The 26,822-nt window shown below is 37.2% G+C and overlaps 2 protein-coding genes across 2 annotated transcripts in view; both read left to right on the plus strand.

Annotated features, from left to right (window-relative positions):
• LOC149133369 (EPM2A-interacting protein 1-like) overlaps positions 1 to 3,550 on the plus strand; it is a 24,885-nt gene extending 21,335 nt beyond the window's left edge. The window contains exon 2 of the mRNA XM_089360192.1: positions 1,983 to 3,550. Coding sequence (XP_089216318.1) covers positions 2,868 to 3,443 — 576 coding nt within the window. The 5' untranslated portion in view covers positions 1,983 to 2,867 and the 3' untranslated portion in view covers positions 3,444 to 3,550. The remainder of the gene's footprint in view (positions 1 to 1,982) is intronic.
• Positions 3,551 to 9,565: 6,015 nt separating this feature from the next.
• Positions 9,566 to 26,026, plus strand: LOC106879606 (mitochondrial-processing peptidase subunit beta). The gene is made up of 12 exons (XM_014929256.3): positions 9,566 to 9,648; positions 12,634 to 12,780; positions 14,179 to 14,395; positions 15,477 to 15,568; positions 17,556 to 17,662; positions 18,477 to 18,556; positions 19,982 to 20,094; positions 21,432 to 21,736; positions 22,660 to 22,776; positions 24,111 to 24,168; positions 25,213 to 25,288; positions 25,804 to 26,026. The coding sequence occupies exons 1-12, from the start codon at positions 9,580 to 9,582 to the stop codon at positions 25,866 to 25,868; spliced, it is 1,446 nt and encodes a 481-aa protein (XP_014784742.1). The 5' UTR covers positions 9,566 to 9,579; the 3' UTR covers positions 25,869 to 26,026.
• Positions 26,027 to 26,822: the final 796 nt, after the last annotated feature.

The raw sequence follows: 26,822 nt of genomic DNA on the forward strand, positions 1-26,822 counted from the left end.
TATATACGACGGGCTTCTTTCAGTTTCCGTCTCCGAAATCCAGTCAAGGTCTTCGTCAGCCCTGAATTAAAGTAAAAAGTGCTTACCCAAGGTACAACGCAGTGGGACTGAGCCTGGAACCATGTTGTCGGAAATCAAATTTCTTACCACACAGCTACGTCTGTGTGTGTGTATGTGTGTGTGTATACCATTTATGTTTTATTTACTTCAGTCATTAGACTGTGGCCATGCTGGGGCACCCCTTTGCAGAATTTTAGTCGAACGAATAGACCCCAGCACTTTTTGAGCCTAGTACTGCTATGTTAAGGAAACATAAACATACCAACACCGATATAGTCAAGCGGTGGGGGGGACACAGACACAGTGACACACACATACACATATATATATGTGTGTGTATATATATACATATATATGTATGTGTATATATATATATATATATATATATATATATATATATATATATACGTGTGTGTGTGTGTGTATGTATATATATATATATATATATATATACGTGTGTGTGTGTGTGTATGTATATATATATATATATATATATATATATGCAAGTAAAAATAAATACAAAAAAAGGGGTTTTGTATGATTGTGTATAGAGGAATATATTATTTTGTTTAAAAGAGTTCCAACACTGTCTGTTTTTTATGTTTTATTTATATTCCTGCAAAACCAATGTGGGATATAGAATATGGAATATACAATATATAAAATAAAAATGGATGGTACAATGAAATGAAGTATTGAATGTCTTATTGAATATATGGAATATGTCTTATTGAATAGATGAAATATTGAGTGTTCAATATAAAGGATTAAATATAACAGACTGTTAAAGTCTGTCATACCTGCCATGATGAAATACCACAAGGTATAGAAAATACGTATTCGCCTTTATATATTTAATCCTTTATATTGAACACTCAATATTTCATCTATTCAATAAGACATATTCCATATATTCAATAAGACATTCAATACTTTATTTCATTGTACCATCCATTTTTATTTTATATTATATATTGTATATTCCATATTCTATATCCCACATTGGTTTTGCAGGAATATAAATAAAACATAAAAAACAGACAGTGTTGGAACTCTTTTAAACAAAATAATATATATATATATATATATATATATATATATATATATATTTATATATATATATATATATATATATATATATATATATATATACAAAGTATGGTGGTTTAGTTCACAGGTGATCTAAACGATTAGGTACGCTATCTAAGTGGTGTAACGGATCACAAGGGCTCCAAGGTTATAACCGAGGCGGTAGTTATGGAACCATTGCAGATTTCCAATGCAGCGGTATATATAATTAACAATTATATATATATGCGTGTGTGTGTGTGTGTGTGTGTGTGTGTGTGTGTGTGTGTGTGTGTGTGTGTGTGTGTGTGTGTGTGTGTGTGTGTGTGTGTGTGTGTGTGTGTGTGTGTGTGTGTGTGTGTGTGTGTGTATTATTTATGTTTGCATTTATGTCGGTAGGTAGGTAGGTAGGTAGGTAGGTAGGTATAATTTCTTGCTTGTCTCAGTTATTGGATAGAATAAGTACCAGACTTCAAGAAATAAATACTGGGGGTCGATTTCTTCGTCTAAGCTAAGGATCACCAAACTACGGTCAGTTCATCCGGCCCGCGGCCGCACTACCTTTTGTGCAAGTACCTGCAATGAGAGTTCATTCCTTCAACGATCGTGTTTTAACTTGCACTGCCGTGTTTAAACCGGTTTGAAGAGTGTCGTATATACAAGGAATAACGTCAGTGAATGTGTCAGCCTTTCAGTAAGTTCAGTTGTACGGAGGACAGAAGAAATTGGAGAGAACACAGTGCTACATATACGCGAGAAAGCGAGGAACTTCTTTGGTGCTGGATGAGTGTACTGATTTTTCGCGTATGTCACAACTTCTCCTGTTCATTCGTGATGTTAATTTGGACTTTCAGATCACAGAAGAGTTGGCACTCGTTTGCAGCATGCACGGAACAGCAACTGGAGAAGACATTTTCATGGAAGTGCAGAAAACTTTGCAAGACTATAACTTTCAGTGGAATCAGCTTCGATGTGTTACATTTGATGGAGGAAAAAACATGGCTGGAGTGAGGAAGGGTCTGGTGGGGCAGATCAGGACTAAGTTGGAAGATCTTCAACTCCCAGGCGTTCTGTTTATACACTGCATTACATATTAGCAAGCACTCTGTGGGAAAGACTTAGATATTTTGCATATTGAAACCAGTCGTTTCTGCGGTGGACTTCATTCGGGTTCATGCATTTAATCACCGCTAGTTCGAGGCCTTTCTTGAAGAAATTGATTCTGAATTCTGTGACTTGCCTTATTACACACCAGTGAGGTGGCTCAGCTGCGGTAAAGTCCTGTTTCGTTTTTATAAGCTCTGAAGAGGAATAGATATTTTTCTCACCGAAAAGGATAAAGCTGATCCATTTCTATCAGATCCTACATGGCTGTCAAAGTTGTCATTTTTGGTTGACATCACATCCCAGATGAATGAATTGAACTTGAAACTTCAGGGAAAGGATAACCTTATTTGTGATCTCTACAGAATCATCAAAGGATTTCGGAGAAAGCTATCATTGTTTGAAGCACAACTGGGAGGAAACTTCTCTCATTTTCAGTGTTTCAAAGAATCATATATACTCACTCCTCTTCGGTGAGAAAAATATCTATTCCTCTTCAGAGCTTATAAAAACGAAAAAGGACTGTACCGCAGCTGCGTCACTTCACTGGTGTGTGATAAGGCAAGTCACAGAATTCAGAATCAATTTCTTCAAGAAAAGCCTCGAACTGGCGGTGATTAAATACATGACCGCGAATGAAGTCCACTGCAGAAACGATTGGTTTCAATACGCAAAAATATCTAAGTCTTTCCCACAGAGTGCTTGCTGATGGAATCGCAGAAGATGTCAACCTCGAGTTTCCGATGAAGATTATTCATGACTTAAATAAAAAAAATTTGGAGAGATTTTCAGATCTCGACAGAATTGAGAGTGACAGTCTCCTGTTTCAAAATCCGTTTGATTGTATCCTTGATGATGTACCAGTCGAACTACAGTTGGCGTTCACTGATTTTCAAGCAAATGAGTTGTTGAAAGAGATATACAGAGAAAGAAAGCTTGAAGAATTTTATTGCTCCTTAACTGATGATGAGTTTTCAAATTTGAAGAAATTTGCCCCTGGTATGGCATCAGTGTTTGGAACAACATACATCTGTGAGCAAACATTTTCAAAAATTAAGTATGTGAGGTCAGCACATCGAATGAGATTGACAGATAAACATTTGAAAGCAATTCTCTTGGTTGGATGTAGCAATTTCAAAGCAAATGTTGTCAATATCTTAAAAGCTAAACACCAGTTTCACAAATCTCATCAAAATTTTTTTGCTACTTAGTTTGTGAGATTCGGATATGTGCACACTGGGTGTGATATAACTATCCTATTGCTAACGTCACTCTCTTTGATAACTTTTTGACAAATAAATATGTTGGTTTGTTTTTATTTTTTTGTGTATTCACTGTATTGAACTAAATGGTTGTACGGCCCGCGCTTGTCATTCTCTCAGTTATTTGGCCTGCTGTGAAAAACATTTGGTGACCCCTGGTCTAAACTCTTCAAGTCAGTGCCTTAGCATGGCCGCAGTCCAATGACTGAAACAAGTAAAAGGTAAAAAAAAAAACATTGGGTGGTGAATGCGCAAAAACGTTAGAAATGCCGGACGAGGTGCCTTGTGATAATTGTCTGATTCTTCAAGTTCTGAATTCAAATCCCTTCGAACTCAACTCTCCTTATCATTCCTCGAGGTACAATAGAAAGTATTATGATATTCTATGAGTCTCTTCGTGCCACAATTGTACCTACTCCAATCGAAGAAAAAGTTATCATTCTTGATGATTTTAATGCCTGAGTTGGCAGAGACCATGAGACGTGGGATGCACTAGGCCATTACAGCATCGGTAAGATGAATGCAAATAGTCTGAAGCTGCTTGAGCTCAACTCAGAGCTCAACCTAGCAATTTGCAACACATTCTTCCGCTAAAAGAAGTATAAAGTTACTTGGATACACCCAAGGTCAAAAGATGGCCATATGATAGATTTCATAGTAACCTGGAGATGAGCTCTGAATGATGTCTGCCATGTGCGTGTCATGCGTAGAGTAGAATGCAACACAGACCATAAGAGGATTCGGGGGAAATTTAAGTTACATATTCGGAAAAAATCTTGTATGTGTGGGATCAAAACTCTGAAACGTATTGATGTTGGGAAGTTAAAACAGCAAGAGATACTTGAGGCTTTGAATAAACGTTTGAATGCTATTGACTTCGGGGATCAATTGTACACTGCAGGAGCAGAAGAACTTAGATTCATGGAAAAAAAAAACCTAAAGATTGGTTTGATGATAATAATCTGGTTATCAGCCAACTTTTAAAGAAAAAATATGCTCTTCATGAAAAGCTTCTGAGAGAGCGTCCTACGAATTTAACAGCTATTAAAACGACATATAAAGAGCTGAGAAGGCTTTAAAATAAGTGGTAGTTGAAGATCTCTGAAGATATTCAAAGTGCTTGTAACGCAAAGGATTTAAAATTGATCTATAGTCTTTTGTGCGTAGAAAATGGTTCAACAACTTCGTATATTGTTTCCATTAGGTCCAAAGACAATACTGCCGTTATCAAGGAGTCAGAGAAAATCCTTCACTGATTTATTTGATAATCCATCCTCAGTTAACCATGATGTGATAGATGGTATCACCCAATGTGTTGTAAATTTCAGAATGGATCGATTACCAAATTATAATGCGGTTAAAATGGCCATCAACCAGTTAAACACAGGTAAGGCACCTGGATCAGATAGAATTCCTCTGGAACTGTTAAAGGTTGGTAATAAGAACATGACACAAACAATACTTCATCTCATCACAGAGTGCTGGGATGGAGCTTCTATACTACAAGACTTGATAGCTGGTATCTTGGTGACTTTGTTTAAAGGCAAGAGGAATAAAGGAATCTGCGATCACTACCGCGGCATCACTCTGTTGGAGTCTGTGGGAAAAGTTCCTGCTAGATTATTGATGAACAGGTTGATGAAGGACATTTGTCCTACAGTAATCCTTGAATCACAAAGTAGCTTTAAATCTGGCAGATGGACGATTGATATGATCTTCTCAGCAAGGTAGATTCAGGATAAATGTATTGAGCAGCAGGTTCCTCTGTATCAGGTCTTTATTGATTTGACAAAGGCCTTTGATACGTGAACAGAAGCGCACTGTAGAAAATATTAGGAAAAAAAGGGTTCCCACTAAAGTTTATTATATGCTCGTTCGACTGCACAGAAATATGAAGGCTCGGGTTGGCTTGAATGGAAAATTGTCCAATGAAATCCCAGTTGATAACGGGGTGAAGCAGAGAGATATCCTGACTCCCACACTGTTCTCAATATGCTTTGCTGTGATGCTGACTCATGCATTCCAGGACTGTGCAGAGGGTATTCTATTGCGAATTAGAACTACAGGAAGGGTCTTTGACCTAAGAAGGTTCAATTTCAAATCCAAGGTGATTCCAAATATTAATTAGAGAACTCTTGTATGCAGACGATGTTGACTTTTTGGTTCACTCTCAGGATGACATGTAGCACATCATAGATTGTTTTGCAGCATCTTGTAATGCTTTTGGCATAGAAATTAATTTAAAAGAGTCCAAGGTAATGTTCACCCCATCACCAGTGGAAGCATGTATCGAGCCAAATATAATGGTACATGGAACTAGGTTACTAGATTGGGTGTAGTTGAAACTTTTGTTTCCCAGGGTAGTGCATTATCAAGGGATGGTTCTCTGGATGCAGAAATACACCTGCGCATTTAGAAGGTCTCTGTAGCCTTTGGAAAACTCGAAAAGAGAGTGTGGGCAGATCATGGCATCAATATCAAGACCAAGATCAGTGTGTTCAAGGCCTGCATTCCAAGTGCTCTGTTGTACTCTTCGGAAACATGGACAGTACAATCGTAAGCACCTTAATTTGCTTGAACACTTTAACCAAAAGTGTTTAAGAAGCATCCTAAACATCAAATGACAACAGAAAATACCTGACACATTAATCCTTACAGATGTTGGCTGCACGAGCATCGAATCTACCATGATATCCTCTCAAATGCGTTGGGTAGGCCATGTTGTGCGCATGAATGAAGAAAGACTCCCAAAGCAACTATTTTACAATCAATTGCACTCTGGGAAACACCTTCAGCACAAACCAAGAAAAAGATTTAAAGATTGCATAAAAAACGGCCTTAAAGATCTTCAGCTTGAAGATCAGAACTGGGAAGTGGTTGCGCTTTAAAGAGGAATAAATGGAAAGGATATGTGAAGGAAGGCTGCAGAATGTTTGAATAGAGATGTCTTGATTATGAAAATTTTAAACGCCAGCTTCGAAAACGTCACAGTATGAACATTAATAAGAACATAGTGAGCTGTATTTGTGATGTTTGTGGTTGTTTACGGCTCTCTAAATCTGGATACATCACTCATTTAAAATCATATAAAAAGCCAACTATAAGCAGCTATGTCCCTCCAACGCTAGGTGAGACATGTGTGGTGTGAAAAAAGATCTGCAAATCAATATCTGGTCTTAAAAGGCATATGAGGGTACATAAGGATGACATCCCACGAGTTGACCCATAAATCCAAGAGGGCACATCTTTTGTCTGTCACGTTTGCTGCAGACCGTACGAATCTACTACTGGACTTAAAAGCCACATAAGGGGTCATGGACGAGCGTTTGGGGCTGATGATGGTTGGTGGGGGGAGGGGTACATGGGGAGATGGCAATCATCTGCAAAGATGGAGCAATCACCATGTATGTATGTGTATGTATGTATGTATGTATGTATGTGTATGTATGTATGTATGTGTATGTATGTATGTATGTATGTGTATGTATGTGTATGTATGTATGTATGTATGTATGTATGTAGTACGTACGTCATTGTTGTTGTTCAGACAGGTGTTACCGTTTTTTTTTTAACGTAAAGTGCACCTGAAGGGAAATTGGTTGGTGTTCAGAGGCTTATCTGAGAGTTCGAAAGTATTAACAGCATTCAACCCACTGTAACCATGTATTCCATTGGTGAAGGTTTTATCTCAAAACATCCAAAATTTCTATGCAGCGAGAAAAAGACCGCTCTCGAGATGCTTACAAATGAATCCACACAACCATCATGCGGGACAAAATAGTAGGGGAAGCAACTCCAAATGAGTTATTTGCGAGTTACTTCCCTTGCGCTAAATTTACCAATGTAAGTAGCATAAGATGTAGAAGAATGATGTTGTAAGAGGTAATCTTCCAGTTTAGGGCGGTAAAAAAAGTAAATAAAAATACACAAGGGAAATAACTTAACGTCTTACTAGTATTATCCGTACAACTCTGAAATGTGTTTTTTTTTAGCTGTTTTTAAATAAATCACACACGTGTTTTTTTGTTTTATTTTAACAAGTTCACATGGTACTAAACAATCGTTGCAGGTAAACTTATTCCTAATAAGCCGACGGCGCGCACACCATTCCAACATTTTGTGTCTTGAACTGCTGCATAATTCACTAATGTTCTTCTAATATGATTAATTGACGAGTGAGTATTTCATTTTCAGGAACAATAAGTTGTTGTGCAGCCGGTCTTCCATGCGGGATTTTCGATCTCTCAGCCAGTACTATGATATTCAATGACGTGTGTGATTTATATATAAACAGTTAACTTCAATCAAATCACGTGTGTGATTTATTTATAAACAGCTAAAAAAAAACACATTTCAGAGTAGTACGGATAATACTAGTAAGACGTTAAGTTATTTCCCTTGTATATCTTTTATTTACTTTTTTTACCGCCCTAAACTGGAAGATTACCGTTGTAAGAAATTATAGCAAGTATGAGGTACTAGACAGTCGAAAGCTTTGCTGAAAGCAAATACATTTTTTCGACGCACTTCTCACAGGTGAATGGCCGCTAGTGATTGACATAGGAGAGTTGGTCGACAATAGAAGGACATGGCTAGTAGTATAGCTACACAAACGTGCTCCTACCTGACTTTGTTATCTCATAACTTTCAGAAAAATAGATATTTTTTGAAGAAATTCTCGACAGATAACTTTCAGATGGTGAGGATTCCGATTATATCAGAATTTGTTGCGGAAATTTTTTTTCTAGTGGTGGCGATGTGTTTCGGATAATTCACACCAGTGTTTCCCCATAATTTTCAGAAGAATTGATATTTTTTAATGAAATTTTTTAGGCAACAAATTCAGTGGAGTTACTTGTGTAGGTATGTTGTAGAAGTTAACAGTTGTTTTCAACACTTTTTAAACGTTGGTAGAGTGAGCATCCGATCGAGAATTGTTGCCGTTTAGACTTCCAAGTTAGTCGTGATTAGGAGGAACTGTGATCAAAGCAAGACATTCCAATATCGACCATCTCGTCTTCTTATATATCTAGCACAACAATATATATACATATATATATATATATATATATATATATATATATATATATATATATATATATATATATATATATATATATATATATATCAAAATAAGCAACATATATGTATATATAGTCAATAAATCATACGAGGGGCATTCATTAAAGATTTCCCCTGACCCACATCCCAAGGACTGGAATAAACGAAACTTGGCATAATTATTAGTCCCCTACATTAGCCACCACTAGTGGTGACACACTTCTCCCATCGCTTTATGCAGCTGTAGAAGTCGGAAATAAGTTCATCATCATCCGAAAAGTGCATCCCCTTCAAAAAAGACTTCGTGGTGTGTGTGTGTGTGTGTGTGCATAAGGCGAACTGGAAGAATAGTGAGCACATTGTATACGACGAGCTTAAAATAAATTCCTATTTTGTTAGTAACCAAATTTTCAACACTACATAAGTCTTGCATGCTGTTGATGAAAATCACATTCAATTTTTTCTTTTTAACTTCCTACTATGGGCACAAGGTCTGATTTGAAGGCAAGAGCTTAAGTCGATTACATAGACCCCAGAACTCGATTGATATTCTATTTAATCGACCCCGAAAGTATAAAAGGCAAAGTCGACCTCGTCAGAATTTGAACTCGGAACGTAAAGACGAAAGAAATGCCAGTAAGCATTTTGTCTGGCACGGTTATGATTCTGCCAGCTCTTCGCCTTTATTTCTAGAGATTAAAGAGTTAGAAGCATCAAAAATTATGCAATTTGTGGTTGGACAGAATTTAACAAGATCCCTGGACAACATTCTTCAGCGTGTCTTTTTTTTCTAGGACTGTACGGTGTAGTTAAAGGAAGATTTGATTGCTATGTCTAGCAGGTCGATTGATACTATAGATATTTCTTAGACTACATACACCTTTTTTTTTAAAGAAAATACGGTTGTGTTTTAAAAAAAACATTTGGTTGCTATATCAAGCAAATCGATTAACTACATACGTATTTCTTCGCTGCTTCATACGTAAATACTACTTCCGGTGGAAGACCTCGTCTCTCTTACATCATGGCTACCAAACGCCTCTTACAGTTCTCCTTGTCTCTCCTCACCAGACAAGCACAAGCTCGTTCTCAGGTATATTTCTCTTATTATTATTTGCAAGTTATCATATTTTATCATTCATCAACACCAACATTATTCTAGCGAATTTTAGACAGCCTCATGCCGAGGTCATCACTTTGAATATTATTATACTTCCGACGGCAAAGGACACCTTGTGCATGTGTGTGTGTGTATATATATTATATATATATATATATATATATATATATATATATATATCGTATCATATGTAATTGGTTTTTACTATTCTTCTAATTTTTAATTGACCTTATTTAATTATCAAAAGCTTCGCGCTTAAACTACTAATTATCTGGAACCTTTCCTGTTTGTAACTCCAATACAAACCAAAAATGAATGACCTACCGTGAAATAGTCTTTGTTTACTTTTTACAAAATTATAAAAAGTATATATGTAATGATCCAATACATATTGTTTATCTGAACGTAAAGGAAAAATGAATTATAAGAAATACTAGAATGTTCCTAATGTTTATTATTATGTTCATTAAAAATTGGTCAAAAGAATCTTGTGTATTATTTAACCTTGAAAAGTCTTATTTTTAAATGTCATCTTCTTTTCAAAGAAGAGACGGACGAGTGTATTCTATTATTGTTCGCATCGATTGTGATTGAGTTTAAATATTCATAATTAAATGAATAATCAAAGTATTTGAAAGAAATGTTAATATTTCTGTTGTATAAAGTGTGTGCTTCATTATTCGAGAATCATCCCAGCATTTGTGAGCGTGACTATTTTCTCACACACACACAAAATATATATATATGTATATATTCTCTCTCTATATATATATATCCTTTTAGTGTTGACTCTCACAAGAATGAGCATTCAATAATAGAGATTAATAATATATTTTATTCTGGTTGAATCAGTCTCTGACTACCACAACTGCCGATGCATAAGACCCTGAGCACCCACAAACGTAGCAAGAGACTGATTCTAACCAATATATATATGTGCGTGTATATAATTTTTTCATTTTTCTTATCAATTTCTGTTCATGTCTACGCATCCTCATATTAGAGTGGGTGGGCGTTTACACATTTCAATCTGAAATTCGATTTGCCTTATCTATATTTAAAAATAAACTGATTTTAACTTCAAATGTTGACCAGTTATCTATCTATCCATCTGTAGTTTTTGTATCCCCAGATGTCTTCAATTTCTTGCTTCAACCAAGTCATCTTTTGTCTCTGCTATTTTCAAGAAAAGCCTGACCAAATACATTTCTCACTTATCCTCAAATATAAACAAACCTAAAACTCCTCCAGTGACATTGCATCAATCTCTTATTGTGAAACTAACTTCTTGTCGTGTTAGCAAAATACATCTTTCCTCGTTTATCACAAGGGTTTAGTGAAGGCATGTGGTTTACTGGCTATGGTATTCGGTTCACAATCGTATGGTCATTTGATTTCAGGCGGCGCATTGTGTCCTTCAGTAAGACACTTTGTGTCACATTGCTCCAGTCCACTCGGCTGACAAAAGTGAGTTGTACCCGTAATTCAAAAGGCCACCCTTGTCACATCCGGTGTGCCATGCTGAATCTCCCTGAGAACGTGCTCAGCCACTTGTATGTTAATTTCATGAGCAGGCTATTCCACTGATCAAATCAACTGGGACCCTCATCATTGTAACCAATGGAGTACCAGCTAATTAAATCACAATGGTTTAGCTTCAGAAGAAAAGAAGCACCTCCATGCACTTTGTAAATGGAACAAATGATAGATTCATTGTCACCAAACTTATGGCTACATGTATTTGAATGTGGGGTTGATATCTGATTAGTTTAATACTCTGCCTCAGTGTGATGCTGAAATATTCTAAGTTAGAAGGTGAACCTGACCTTTAGCTACTTCAGGCGAATAATACCGTGAAATAGACATGCAGTCTACCACAGTATACATAGTCTATGCTGTGAAATGCCCTGATCAGGGCTTTGGGGTGAACTGTATGCTAAAGTGTAAATGGGCAGTAGACCTCACACTAAAGTAGCACCTGTCTAATTATGCCAACACTGTGAAAGTTACTTTCACTATATTAACAGTATGAAGGTGTAAAGCTAACCTCCAACAATGTCAACACAGAATTAGTTGTGATTTTCACTTCTTGAGTTAACAATTGTATGAAATCACCTCAGAACTGTATTCCAATAGAGGTTCAGGCATGACTAAGAAGCTAACTTTGCAACCATGTAGTTTCAAGTTCAATCCCACTACATGGCATCTTGAGCAAGTGTCTTTTGTAATATAGCTTTGTGCAACCCAATGCCTTCTGAGTGATTTTGGTAGAAGGAAACTCTGTGGAAACCCACCATGTGTGCGTGCGCGTGTGTTTGTCTCCCACCACACTTAAACAATCAGTGTTGGTGTAGTTACACCCTGTAACTTAGCTGTTTGGTAAAAGAGACTGCTGGGGGTTGATTTGTCCAACTAAACCCTTGGGTGGGGGGGTGCCCCAGCATGGCTGTAATCCAATGATTAAAATGAGTAAAAGATTTTAAAAAATACACTTTCTCCACCTCATCAGTGTAATATCCAACTGATCCTTTCATTGTTCAATTCCTTATCCACTCTATGTCTATCACGAACCTAGGACTCTTCTATAGTCTCAGGCCAACCAAACTATTGTGAGTAAATTCAGTGGACAGAAACTGAAAGAAGTGTGTGTGGTATGTATGTATTTGTGTGTCTCCTTGACTTGATATCACATCACAGTTGTAAATAGGTGTCACTGTCATACAAGTAGTGTCATTCATTTTCAATATTCTACAGAAACATGACCATGGGTGAATATTATCTTGCTTAGAAACAGTAAGGGTTAGTGGCAGGAAGAGTATCTGGCCATAGTAAAATTGCTTGAACCAACTCCATCTGACCCATGCAAGCACAGTAAAGTTAACATTAGAATGGTGATAATGTCACAAAATACTTTGTGCTAATTGTAATTTTTCTTGATGTTTTTGTTTTCCTTTCAAGGTACCTCTTAGCATCAGCAGACGATGGCGATCGGCAAAAGCTGCCACTTACGAACAAACACTGTTGAATGTACCTGAAACTCAAGTGACAACTTTGGCCAATGGTATACGAGTTGCAACTGAAGACTCTGGGATTCCCACTTGTACTGTAAGTTTCTGCTTTTTAATGTAAACTTTTAACAAACATAGCATTTAATTCTTACTACTATAGGCACAAGTCCTGAATTTCAAAAGAGGGGACTAGTCAATTACATTGACTCCAAAAGATGAAAGGCAAAGTGGAATTTCAATTTTGAATGTATTGACAGACAAAATACTGCTAAGTATTGAATTCCAGGGTTATATTTTTTTTAAGAAGGGCTGCATTAAGTATTTAACGCACAATATATGCAAGATGTTGTAAAGGTAGTAGGAGGAGAGATAAATGTATCAGAGTAGGAGTGGAGATTCTGACCCAAGTTTGCATTATTTTCTATAAACAAATCAACAGTGATGTGATTGAAAGATCTCACTTTAAAAGTTCATTAATGTTTTATATATATATACTAGACTACCTGTGACCCATTGGGTCACTGACGGCTCAGGTTATAAAACATTGAAGCTGATTTTCAACATAGCATTGAAATGAAAGTTAATTTTATGATGATTCAGTTAAATATTTCAATTCGTTTGTGTCATCATAGGACTGGTTTACAAGTTCATGTTTAAGGTTTTATTGATTATTTACAGCATCTAATAGAAATAAAATGTCCAGGATGAACTTGAACTCCAGTAACAGCATTTATTTATGGCTTATGTGCATACTTCTACAAAAATGCAAAAGGAATTGTTATATAACATAAACATAAAATTAATGGAAACAATTTTCACAGTATTATATATCCCCGTTTCAGGGTTATGTTACTTTCGGAGTATTTTCCCATTATGCGCCATTTTAGCTATTTATGAAGGTACCCCAAAATAAACATATATCTTGGAAATCCATGATCCGATTAACTAGAAACTTGTTTTATTCCATTTGTGTTCACATTTCAGGGGTACCTTACCTTCAGAGTATTTTCCCATTATGCGCCAGTTTGGCTGTAATGAATTACAGACAAGCACGCACACAAGCAAGCAAACAGTCTCAGTTTTAGTAGTATATAGATATGTATGTGTGTGTTGTAATGAGCTGTGCTATTATTAGTGTTTTTTTCTCTTTGGCTTGTACAAATGTCTTCTCCTATAGCCCTGGTCCAACCAATGCCTTGTGAGTAGATTTAATAGATGGACACTGAAAGGAGCCTTACTTGGAATAAGCAAGGGTTGGTGATGGGAAGAGCATCCTGCCATAGAGAATGCATCACATCAAATTCCATCCAGCCCATGCAATCACAGAAAAGTGGACATTCAAATGATGTTAATGATATCTATTATAATAATCCGTGCCATTGTTATTGTTTGTTTTTAAGTTATGTATCTGACTGTTGTAACAATTTGTGTTATTCTTCTTCTTTGTGTATGCATCTCTTATAATGTACTATTCTTGTTTTGTTTTCTTCTCAAGGTTGGCTTGTGGATCGATGCTGGCAGCAGATTTGAAAACGACAGCAATAATGGTGTGGCACATTTCTTGGAGCATATGATATTCAAAGGAACATCAAAACGTTCCCAAACTAGTCTGGAGCTTGAAGTTGAAAACATGGGTGCCCATCTGAATGCCTACACTTCTCGTGAACAGACAGTCTATTATGCCAAGTGCTTCAGTAAAGATTTACCACAAGGTTATTATTATTATTAATATTAAGACAGTGAGCTGGCAGAATCGTTAGCATGCCAGGCAAAATGCTTAGCAACATTTCATCCATCTTTATATTCTGGGTTCAAAATCTGCCAGGGTCGACTTTGCCTTCCATCCTTCCAAGGTCAATAAGTACTAGTGAAACACTGGGATTGATGTAATCAACTAGCCCCCTCTCCCCAAATTTCAGGCCTTGTGCCTTCAGTAGAAAGGATTGTTATTATTATTAACATTAGGGCGGTAAGCTGCCAGAATAACTAGCACCCCAAGCAAAATGCTTTGCGGCATTTGGTCTGGCCTTATGTTGTGAATTCAGATTCCACCAAGGTTGACTTGGCCTTTCGTCCTTTCGGGGTCAATAAAATAAGTACCAGTTTAGTACTGGGGTTGATGTAATCGACTTATCCCCTTCTTTGAATTTGCTGGCCTTGTACCAAAATTTGAAACCATTATTATTATTAGCAGCAGCAGCAGCAGCAAGCTGGCAAAACCATTAGCATTATGGGCAGAATGCTTAGTGGCGTTTCATCTGTTTTACATTCTGAGTTCAAATTCCACCGAGGTTGCCTTTGCTTTTCATCCTTTTAGGGTCCATAAAATAAGTACCAGTTGAAAACTGAGCTCAATGAAATTGATATATATATATATATATATGATGGGCTTCTTTCAGTTTATCTATACTAAATCTGCTCACAAGGCTTTCTACTATAGCCTGGGGGTCTAATAGAAGACACTTACCTGAAGTGCCACATAGTGGGAATGCACTGAAGCCTACATGGTTAGGAAGCAAGCCTCTTGACCACACAGCTATACCTGCTCAAGGATTAAATTATTCAGCATAGTAAGCCATTATTTAGATGGTGGGGTGAGGATTAAGGGAGATTTCACTGCTATTCCTAGCAGCTGAAATGACTGCTTCAAGGCTCTGATATCTCCTTGTAACCTACCCTGCCTGATACTAAGATCTTTTCTTCCACTTAGCCTAATATCACCTTCATTCATACACTTCAGCAACCCCAATGTTTTCTTGCTCTTACATGGACTTTGGTTATTTCTGATTACAGCTCTTGACATTCTTTCGGATATCATACAAAATAGCACTCTAGGTGAACAGGAAATTGAACGTGAGCGTGGAGTCATCCTTCGGGAAATGCAGGTCAGTGTGTCTTTGGTCATTCTCCAAATTACATCATCTCTCTTTCTCTATATCCCTTTGAAATTTCTGTCCTCTTTTTCATCATCATTTAACGTCTGTATGTTGAACAGTTTGACAGGATCCGATAGATCAAAGGACTGCATTGGGATCCAATATCCTCTATGGCTGGATGCCCTGCCTAATGCCAAGTTCTTCACATAGAGTGTACTGAGTGCTTTTTCATGTCTCTAGCTCTAGTGAAGTTACCAAGTAACTCACAAGACAAGATACCTTGATTGTGAGTAATAGTAAGAGGAAGTGGTTTATGCCAGGAGCTGAGAGGTAAGATTGTGATAGAGGGATAAAAATGGTGCATTGCTGAAGAGTAGTGTTTCTCAACCTTTTTACCCTTGCATAACCCTTAAAAAAATTACATATCTCAAGGAACCCCTGCACAAAAAAATTATACACCATATCTTTCTTATCATAGTTCACGTGGTAAATATCATATGTATATATATATATATATATATATATATATATATATATATATATATAGGGTGTCCATAAATTACAGACATCACTAAATATATCCCCAATGGTTGTTATATTTTTTTGATAACATGATAGGTTAGATAGGGTGATGTCTATATTACAATAACCAATAATATGTTGTGCATGTATAGTAATATTACAATCATGAAATTAGCATTAGCTTATCTCACTCTCTTCTCACGGAACCCCTAGGTTTCCGGGGAACCTCAATTGAGAAACACTACTGTAGAGATATGTGGCTACCCCACAGGGAAAAGAGGGAAGAAGATGGAGATGATATTATTTCTTTCTCATCCCCTCTCTTCCCTTCTCTCTCACACATTCAACCCTACCATCTTATATCCCATCTAATTTTATAAACACTTCTCTAATTCTATTCCAATTTCGTATTTTCCCAGTTGAGGTTTATAGCTGTATGTTATCACACTTCTGTTAGCAGTCATCATCATCATTTAATGTCCACTTTTCCGTCCTTGCATGGGTTAGACAAAATTTCTTGAGGCAGATTTTCTACAGCTGGATGCCCTTCCCGCCACCAGCCCTTGCCTTTTTCCAAGCAAGGTAGCATTTCCCCCTAGCCTGATATGTTTTCCATGGAAGACTGGAAGCAAACAGCCTCACTTGTATGATGGTTATACTTGTTTACAACCATCACATGATGTTAAGATAAGAATGCACACAAACACTCACATGCATATTCACATGACAGGCTTCTTTCAATTTCCTCCTATCAAACCCACTGACAAGTTTTGATCAGCCCAGGGCTATAGTAAAAGACAACCGCCCAAGTTGTTGCACAGTGGGAATGAACCCAAGACCAGATGGCTGGGAAGCAAGCTTGACCACACAGCCACACCAGCATCTAAAGATGACTGGATAATATAATACAGATCTCAGTTATCCATATTGTCATTTTATGTCTGTTTTCCATGCTGGTATGGGTTAGATGGCCCTCTAATCTATGGCATAGATTAGAGGGCCACATCTTGCTCAGACGTTTTGGTCTGAGCACAGTCTTCGGCTGGAAGTGTTTTCTAACAACAACCACTTTACAGAGTGTACCACAGTGGTTCTCAACCATTTTTTTGCCTTTGGACTCCTTTGATTCCTGTTCTATTCTACTGGACTGCCATAACCATTTGGTGTGTATAAAAAACATCTTACTGTATTTTTATAATTCAATATTTTCAAGAATTTAATAACAAAAATGTATTGTAGAACATAAGCAATTTATTGCACATAAATATTTTAACAATGAATTCTTATGTGGACACCCAAGGGGTGTATGGACCCCAGTTGAGAACCACTAGTGTACTGGTGCATTTTTCCATAGCATTAACACTAAAGATGTTATCATGTCCTCAGTGTCCTTCCAACCCTATGGTATCTCTTGTCGATTCACCTACAAAGCATGAAGTGATTTAATTCCTGTTTGTTTTCGCTTGTGTTTTAGGAAGTTGAGACTAATCTCCAAGAAGTTATATTTGACCATCTTCATTCAATAGCTTACCAAGGTACACCTCTTGGCCGTACAATCTTAGGACCCACTGAGAATATTAAGTAAGCAAGCTGATATTTCTACTTATCTATGTTTCATAGCTTATTTGAGATAGATTAGTTTTAACAGCTTATCTGACAGAGATTGAAATCCATCTACCACCACAACACCCCCACCATTGGCAGCAGTTTAATGTTAACTGACAAAGTTTTTGTCTAAGATTGCGCACCAACATACCTTGACAACCATCTTGCTCTGTGTACCGTGACACATTGTCATCAAAAAGCCTGTGCTACAATCGTGTGTGTGTATGTTTAAAAGTACTCATAAAAAATACTTGATACAATCTCAATGTTTAAAGAAAGATTTTTTTTTTTTTTAAAGTTATTAACAATTTAAAAAGACAATGTCACAAACTTTTGGGGGAAGTTTTCCTATAGTGTGTGTTTTGTGTGTAAGTGCTTTCATTGTTCAGAACAACAAAAGCTCTTACACTATACAAAAACTTCTTCCACAAACGTTTGTGATATTCTTTTCAGCTAATAGTCAATAACTTTTAGAAAATCTTTCAGTGTGTATGATGAAGCTATAAGGTGATACTCCAGCATTCAACTATGAGTGCATGGCATCATATAGCAGAAACAGCTGTAAGCTAATGAAGTCCGTAATATTAATTGTTTATTCCTTTGTCATTTCAATTTCTTTATTACCACTCTATACTCAACAGATGCTTCATTTTGAAGTATATCTGAGTCCAGGTGATTAGCATGACAATGCCTATGCATTGATAGTGGCATAGAATACATTACCTCAAATCTTGTTCCTGTTAATTGATTTAATGGTTATTTTCTTTTGATTTCTTTTCATTTTCTGAAGGACTATTAACCGCAATGACCTCAAAGAATATATTTCCACTCATTATAAGGGTCCACGTATTGTCCTGGCCGCTGCTGGTGGTAAGTAACACTTTTCTTCTCGGCTGTTCTTGTTTTTTAACCGACTGCTGTTATTACATATAACTGGGGCACTAGAATATTTAATTCATTAATTTAGCAGTGTCTTCTGAAGTGGTGCAGGTTGTGATATGGTGTAGAGACACTCACTAATGACTGTAAGACAATACACATCCTCATCATTTCATATCCACTTTTCCATGCTTGCATGGGTCAAACGGAATTTGTTGAGGCAGTTTTTCTTTGGCCAGATGCCCTTCGTATTGCTAACCCTCACCTGTTTCCAAGCAAAGTAATGTTTCTCATTGCTTGACATGTTTTTCACAGAAGATTTGAAAAGAATACCCTTCCTTGTATGTTAATGATGCTCATTTTCAAGTCACATGATATGTAGACAAGTGTAAACACAAACACACACGCATACATAACGTGTGTGTGTGTGTACCACAAACATGCATACATGACAGGCATCTTTCTACCAAATCACTCACAAGGTTTTGGTCAAGCCACACCACTGATCAATCAATTAATCAATTTTATTTCAATAAAGAAAAGTTTTAATTAGATTTATGATTTCTGTAATTAATTTTTTTATAGAAGTTCATTTAAAACTATACTAGTAATACTTTGCTACAATATTTCCATATTTTTTGTGCAATAAATATAGTGTAATGTTGAAAACATTTTTATTTTCATATTCACTTTTATCTCTACCACATTCAGTCACTCTCTCCATAGAAAAAAAACACTAAATTTACTGTTACAGTCTTCTATAATGTGATAAAAATATTTGTACATGAATGTAACAGTGATGCCGTTCGTTTCCACTCAAATGTGAAAATCATGTCTTGAGAAGACCCGTCAAAGCCAAGTGAGATCATAGTGGGTGTTTTTTACGTGATATAGGTGTCATTGACCTGATACCAGCATTGGCCACGATTACGGTCTCACTTGGCTTAACAGGTCTACACAAGTATGGTATATCGCCAAAGGTCTTGGTTACCTGTCACTGCCTCCAACCATAAGGTCCAACACTTGAATGGTGCTTTTTACATTCCACCAGCACAGGTGCCAGACAGACAGCATGGACATCGGCTACGACTATGATTTCACTCGGTTCAACAGGTCTTCACAAGCACAACATATCACCCAACGATTGAAATAGGTGAGGGTTGGTGACAGGAAAGGCATGCTGCTGTACAAAATCTGCCTCAACACATTTCACCCCACTCACATGGATTCCTCTTATAGCCACTGTATACTCTGCAGATTTGGTTCTTGGTAAAGATTTCAGAGGTGTAAGTTCACACCATTTGAGCACTACTAAGTGTGTTTTCTATATTGGGCATCTCTGGATCTCATTTGTTGACTCTATATGTGTGTGTGTGTGTTCGAATTGTTATATTGATGTTTTTGTTTATCTTGTAGGTGTGAACCATGACAATCTGGTCAAGCTATCTGAGCAGTATTTTGGCAACATTACTGCTGGTTATGATTCAGAAATCCCCATCAGTGCACCTTGCCGCTTTACTGGCTGTGATGTAGGTATATCTCCTCATAATAAACAACTAAACAATCATTATCATCATCATCCACTTTCCTAGCTGGCATGGGTTGGTCAGAAAACTGATTTGGCTAGGTTTCTACGGCTGGATGCCTTTCCTAACGCCAACCACTCCAAGAGTGTAGTGGGTGTTTTTTATGTGGCATGGGTGCCATTGACCTGATACCGGCATCAGCCACAATTACGGTCTCACTTGGCTTAGCAGGTCTACACAAGCATGGTATATTGCCAAAGGTCTTGGTTACCTGTCACTGCCTCTATAATGTCCAACGCTTGAATGGTGCTTTTTACATGCCACCAGCACAGGTGCCAGTCAGATGGCACTGGCACTGGCCACGACTATGATTTCACTTGGTTCAACAGGTCTTCACAAGCACAACATATCACCCAACAATTGAAGGGTGCTTTTAATAGGTCAGTTACAGGACACTAGCATCAACTATGACTATGATCTCACTTAGCTTTTTCGAGTGTTCTCAACCACGACTCATCTCCAAAGGTCTTGGTCACTTGTCATTGCCTCTGTGAGACCCAACATTCGAAGATTATTCTTCACCATAACCATTTTTAACATTTTGGGTTTTAAAAAATTTTTTTTTACCATGTCCATCTTCACCAGCAGACTTTTGCCTTACACTAGCCATTCCTTGCCATCCAATCTTGTGCTTCGCTAGTTTTAGCAAATCAATTTACATTTTCTTTAAGAAAGGGTATATTTGATAATGTGGTCTTAGATATTCTATGTCTGAAAATAAAATATAAAAGACAGCAGGAATGTTGTTGACCTGCAATTAAACAAATACAACAGCAGTATCATGAAACCTTTATTTGTCATAGCTGGTGTATGTATTATGTACCAGTTTTTGTATTTATGCATAAAGTACTTGTGTGTGTGTATTTATGCATAATATACCAGTGTGTATATTTATGAAGAGGTGCTGGAAAGTTCCTGGCTTTAAGAGTATCATGAAAGGCCTAGTTGGTGGTCCAAAGTTCTGAGTTTTTTTTTTTTTTTTTTTTACAGGGCTTAGAAAAACTAAAGGACCACTTCAATAAGTGTGTGAATCTGAGAGGGGAATATGTTAAATAAGAGCATAACTGATCATCCCATACTTTCTTCTACCCAAAGCCAGGAACTTTTCGGCACCCCCTCATATATATATATGTATATATATATATATATATATATATATATATATATATATATATAATGGACCAAAGTGTGTTTGTGTATTTATGCATAATTACCAGTGTGTGTGCATGTTTATACATAACATATCAGTAAGTTTATGTTTAACTTTGATTTCTTCACAGATTCGTGTACGTGATGACGACATGCCATTGGCTCATATTGCTTTGGCAGTGGAAGGATGTGGCTGGAGTAATGCAGACAATATTGCTTTAATGGTGGCCAACACTCTGATTGGTAGCTGGGATCGCAGTCATGGCGGTGGTGCCAATTTGGCCGGGCGTTTAGCTAGCAATTCTGCCAGAGGCAACCTCTGCCACAGCTTCCAGGCCTTCAATACCTGTTACACAGACACCGGGATGTGGGGCATCTACTTTGTGTCAGAGAAACTTTCAATTGATGACATGATCTTCAACATACAGAATGAATGGTAAGTTGCTTTTCAGCATCAGCATCATCATCATCATTGCTGTTATTGTCTCCATGGCCAGATGAATAATTGGTTGGATTAGCACACGGTGAAAATATATTGCAGAAATGATTAAGTGTATGTAGGACTGAAGAATGTTTTTTTAATACTTGATCCCTCTCTCTTTCTCTCTCTCTCTCTCTTTCTCTCCCCCTCTCTCTCTCTCTCTCATATTAGTTGTTAAAGAATGAGTGTTGTTTACAGTACACAATGACAACTGGGAATCCTTCTATTCTTCTACTTGTTTCAGTCATTTGAGTGCAGCCATGCTGGAGCACCACCTTTAGTTGAGCAAATCGACCCCAGGACTTACTTTTTGTAAGCCTAGTACTTATTCTATCGGTCTCTTTTGCCAAACTGCTAACTTACAGGGATGTAAATGCACCAGCATTGGTTGTCAAGCGATTTTAGGGACACGCACACACACATACTCATATATATATACACGACAGGCTTCTTTTCAGTTTCCATCTACCAAATCCTCTCACAAGGCTTTGGTCAGCCTGAAGCTATAGCAGAAGACGCTTGTCCAAGGTGTTACACAGTGGGACTGAACCCAGAACCATGTGGTTGGTAAGCAAGCTACTTACCACACAGCCACTCTTGCACCTGGAAATTATTTTTTTTCTCCATAACCTCAACAACCAGTAAAATAATACTTTAGGGTGTAGTGTAGCTAGAAAGAATACATGAAAACTAGGATTTGACAGAAGTGCTTAAAGCAGAATCTGCTAATGGTATTCAAGGGTTGTTATATCTTCTGTCAGTGAGATTAGAGCCTTCATTAACAGGTCCATTTTGTTACAGTCAGATAATTACTTCTATTACCCAAATACCAACAAAGCCAAAGTTGTGAAACTATCTCTCCCCATTTTTCCTCACAGGATGCGTCTCTGTAGCAACGTGACTGACTTTGAAATTCAGAGGGCTAAGAATTTGTTGAAGACAAACCTTCTCCTTCAGCTTGATGGTTCCACTCCTATATGTGAAGACATTGGCAGGTCAGTATTATTGTTGTTAAGTAACCTTTTTTGATTTGCATGTGTTTTTCCTGCTGAGTCAGGTTGTGTGATGATAGCCACCACTACTGCTATCGATGTATTTTCCGACATACAGATCAAATTCTTCAGAGCAAAATTTACACCTACAATTATGTTAGTCGACTTAGACACCAAGACGACTTGGTGATGTGAAATGCAGCAGGTTTTGGATAAATAGCAACAATGCTTGAATATTTATACTAAATATTATATTGCCTTGCATGCCAGAAAACATTGCACCCTACATTGATACCCCACACCTGTTTCCAGTCTAATAGGCTATAAAGCACATTACTGTTACGTCAGTTTTATTTAGTAATCAATAACTTTGAGGGTTAAGATATTGGACTACTGACCAACAAGTCCATGATCCAAAACCTTAACCTTCACATCCGTTCCAGTTTCTTTCACTGGCACTAGAACTGGTTCCACTCTTCATTCACAGCTGAGTGTTTGGCAGTAAGAGAGGTCATCCAATACAAACTGTAATTACTTGTGTGTAAATTGCTCTGCCCCCGAATTTAGTGTTTAATCTTGATACAAAATTTTTACATCTCATAGTTTTAGCTTATGTCACACCCCAGTTTTTTCAATGAAAATCAAGTATAAAATATTTATACCCTAGTAAATATAGTGTACCTTCATTATCATTGCTTTACGTCCTCTTTTCCATGCTGGCATGAGTTGGGTGGATTTTTTTTTTTTCTCAAGCAGTATTCTACAACCAGTTCTCCTTTTAGTTGCCTCTTAAGACATGCAATGAAGCTGGGATTCAATAAGTACAGCAGTGTGGAAAATGGATGAAAACAACAAAACTGAAATGAAGATCTCTCTATAAAGTACCTTAACTGACAAGCATTCAATATTTATTCTCCCCACACTGTATGACATTATCTATTGTACATTTGTAAATAGTTAGTCCTGTTGCAAAGCCTGGACAGGGAGGCTGATTGGCTGGTTGATTGATGAAATCTTCAGTGTTAATCATGTAACCCAATGGCTTATGAGACTAATTGTCATAACAACAATGTGTATCACTGCTAAATTTCATGGATTAACTTCAGTATTTTTGTCAGGAAGGTTGAGAGGATATTGGGTGTGGTGCTTAAGGGTACCATGCTACTAGTCTAAGATGGTCATGGATCCAAATTTTTTTTCACTCATTTAGGGATCAACTGAATGCTTTACTACAATGTATCATCCTCGTTCTTTCACAAGCCCTTACACATAGTTACATTGTCTCATTCACACTCAAACCTTCATTTGTACCTCTCTCTTTCTTTCTCTCTTTTCAGGCAAATGCTTTGTTATGGCCGAAGGATTCCATTACCAGAACTGGATGCAAGGATTGATGTAAGTCATTTCTACTACCCTCACTTTCACCCATCCATCCACAAACACTATCTCCACTCATCAGCCCTCTAAACACCATCAGTTCAATCCAAACAGTTTACCAACACAATCATCTGTATATTTTTAAACTCTCAAAAGCTTGTCATTATTGTAAGACATAAAACCAGTAGAATTGGTGGTGTGTCAGACAAAATGCTTTGTAGCATTTCTTGCAACTCCCTAAATTCCACCACGGTCAACTCTGCCTTTCATTCTTTCGGGGTTGATAAAATAAAGTACCAGACAAGAATTACTGGCTTTGAACTCTGCAATATATATTGATCATTACTGTAAGATTTTGTTGTGTTTTAGGAGGGTCATTTCACTAATAACACACACACACACACCGGCTCAATATCACTTCTTTCTCATTAGTCATTGTTAAATATCTATTCAGCCTACTAATCGATCGTTTGTATAATATGTTGGTTAAACAATAAAGTGAGAGTGCATGGCTCAGTGGTTAGCGTCAGGCTCGCAATCATGAGGTGTTGAGTTAAATTCACGGTCTGGGCTATGTGTTGTGTTCTTCAGCAAGATACTTTATTTCACATTGCTCCAGTTCACTCAGCTGTAGAAATAAGTTGTGACGTCACTGGTACCAAGCTGTATCAACCTTTACCTTTCTCTTGGATAACATCAGGGGCATGGAAAGGAAAGGCTGGTATGCATGAGTGACTGCTGGTCTTCCATAAACAACCTTGCCTGGACTTGTGCCTCGGCGGGGAACTTCGTAGGTGCAATCCCATAGTCATTCATGACTGGAAGGGCTCTTTACCCTTTAAACAATAAAATAGTTGTATGTTAGTCGAAATCTATTCATTGCTATTTGCAACCTTATCAATGACATGCCTCCTCTCTTCAAGGTCTGCCTTGAGTCTCATATCCTTGTGATAATATGTCAGTTTAAAATATCACAGTAAATACCTTTTAAACAAATCTCTTCTACTCACATGTCTTACCCTGGTTTTATTTTTTTTTTTTTTTCTCTCTCTCTTTCTACAGGCTGTAGATGCAGAAACCATCAAGTCAGTATGCACCAAGTATTTATATGACCAGTGCCCTGCTGTGGCTGCTGTAGGTGAGTAGTTATAAGTGTGTATATGGTGTGTGCCTGTGTGTCTTTTTATTGCTGCTCAATGCTCTAGCTCAGTGATTCTCAATTAGGGTCCATATAAGATTTTGTTGTTAAGATTTATCTGCAATAAATTGGTTATACTTCTACATAACCCTTTTGATACCAACCCACTTGATCCTACCCTTGGTCCTTTGAAAAAACTTCCAGTTTTTAAAGGATCTAAATTAAAACCTCTCATCACAATTTCATGTTAATTTATGTTCCGAGCACAAACTTAATAATTATAGTTATTTCACTAAATCCTTCATCAAATTCAAAACTAATTGAAATAAATGCAGTGTATTTCAATGGAAATATCGTAACAAAACAGTTAAAATATCAACTGAAACTCTTGAACAGTGTGCTTTGTTAGGTACTTAATTATAAAAGGGTCAAAAGAAAATGTTTGAATTCTGTTTTGTTTTTTTATTATTAATCATTCCAAGAGTCTCTATACTTGTTTCTTCTTATCATTTCAGGACCTATTGAACAGTTACCAGATTACAATCGTATCCGTGGTAGTATGTACTGGGCCAGATTATAATGTAGACCTAAACTGTATAGCGAATCATCTGAGCATGATGAAATAAGTTATGGAAGTCCTCTTATGTTTACCAACTTTCTCACACCACACACACACACACACACAATTGATGTAGTGGTTCTTTATGGATAAATAAAGAGTTACCTGTATCAAATGTTGCCATTGTATTGTTATTACTATTATTCTTGTCAGGTGATAGAATACCAGGTGAAAACACTATGTATTTTAATTACATGAATTTATGCTTTCATTTCCATTTCCGTTGCCAGTACTGCCTGACTGGCCTTCGTGCCGGTGGCACGTAAAAGCACCCACTACACTCTTGGAGTGGTTGACGTTAGGAAGGGCATCCAACTGTAGAAACTCTGCCAAATCAGATTGGAGCCTGGTGTAGCCTTCTGGTTTCACCAGTCCTCAGTCAAATCGTTCAACCCATGCTAGCATGGAAAGCGGACGTTAAACGATGATGATGATTTCCAATTCATTCATCCTTCTTCTCCACACTCTACTCTTGGGAGAGTCATGTGGGGAAGAGTCCTATCCAAATCAACCATTGATACACTTTCTGCCTGGATTCCCAAACATGACCAAGTAAGTCTATGAATATTATCCAACCATTTCATTCTTGGTCTACTCCTTACTCGTTGACTCAGCTTAAAGAATCTGTCTTGTGATTCTTTCCAATGATATTCTAATCACATGGCCCATAGCACCAGAGCTGTAACCTTTCAATGCCAAAATTAATTTTTTCTGCCATCCTTCTAGGGATTGGAAGAATTACTGCCTGGCACTCCATCAATTACAATGATGAGTGTTCCAGTTGATTTGATCAATGGTACTTGCTTGTGAAATTAACATGCAAGTGACTGAGCACTCCAGATGTAGTTCTCAGGGAGATTCAGCAGGACACAAAATGTGACAAGGCTGGCCCTTTGAATTACAGGTACAACTCAT

Source organism: Octopus bimaculoides, chromosome 11 (genome assembly GCF_046866305.1).
Source record: "Octopus bimaculoides isolate indiv1 chromosome 11, ASM4686630v1, whole genome shotgun sequence".
Classification (NCBI taxonomy): Eukaryota; Metazoa; Mollusca; class Cephalopoda; order Octopoda; family Octopodidae; genus Octopus; species Octopus bimaculoides.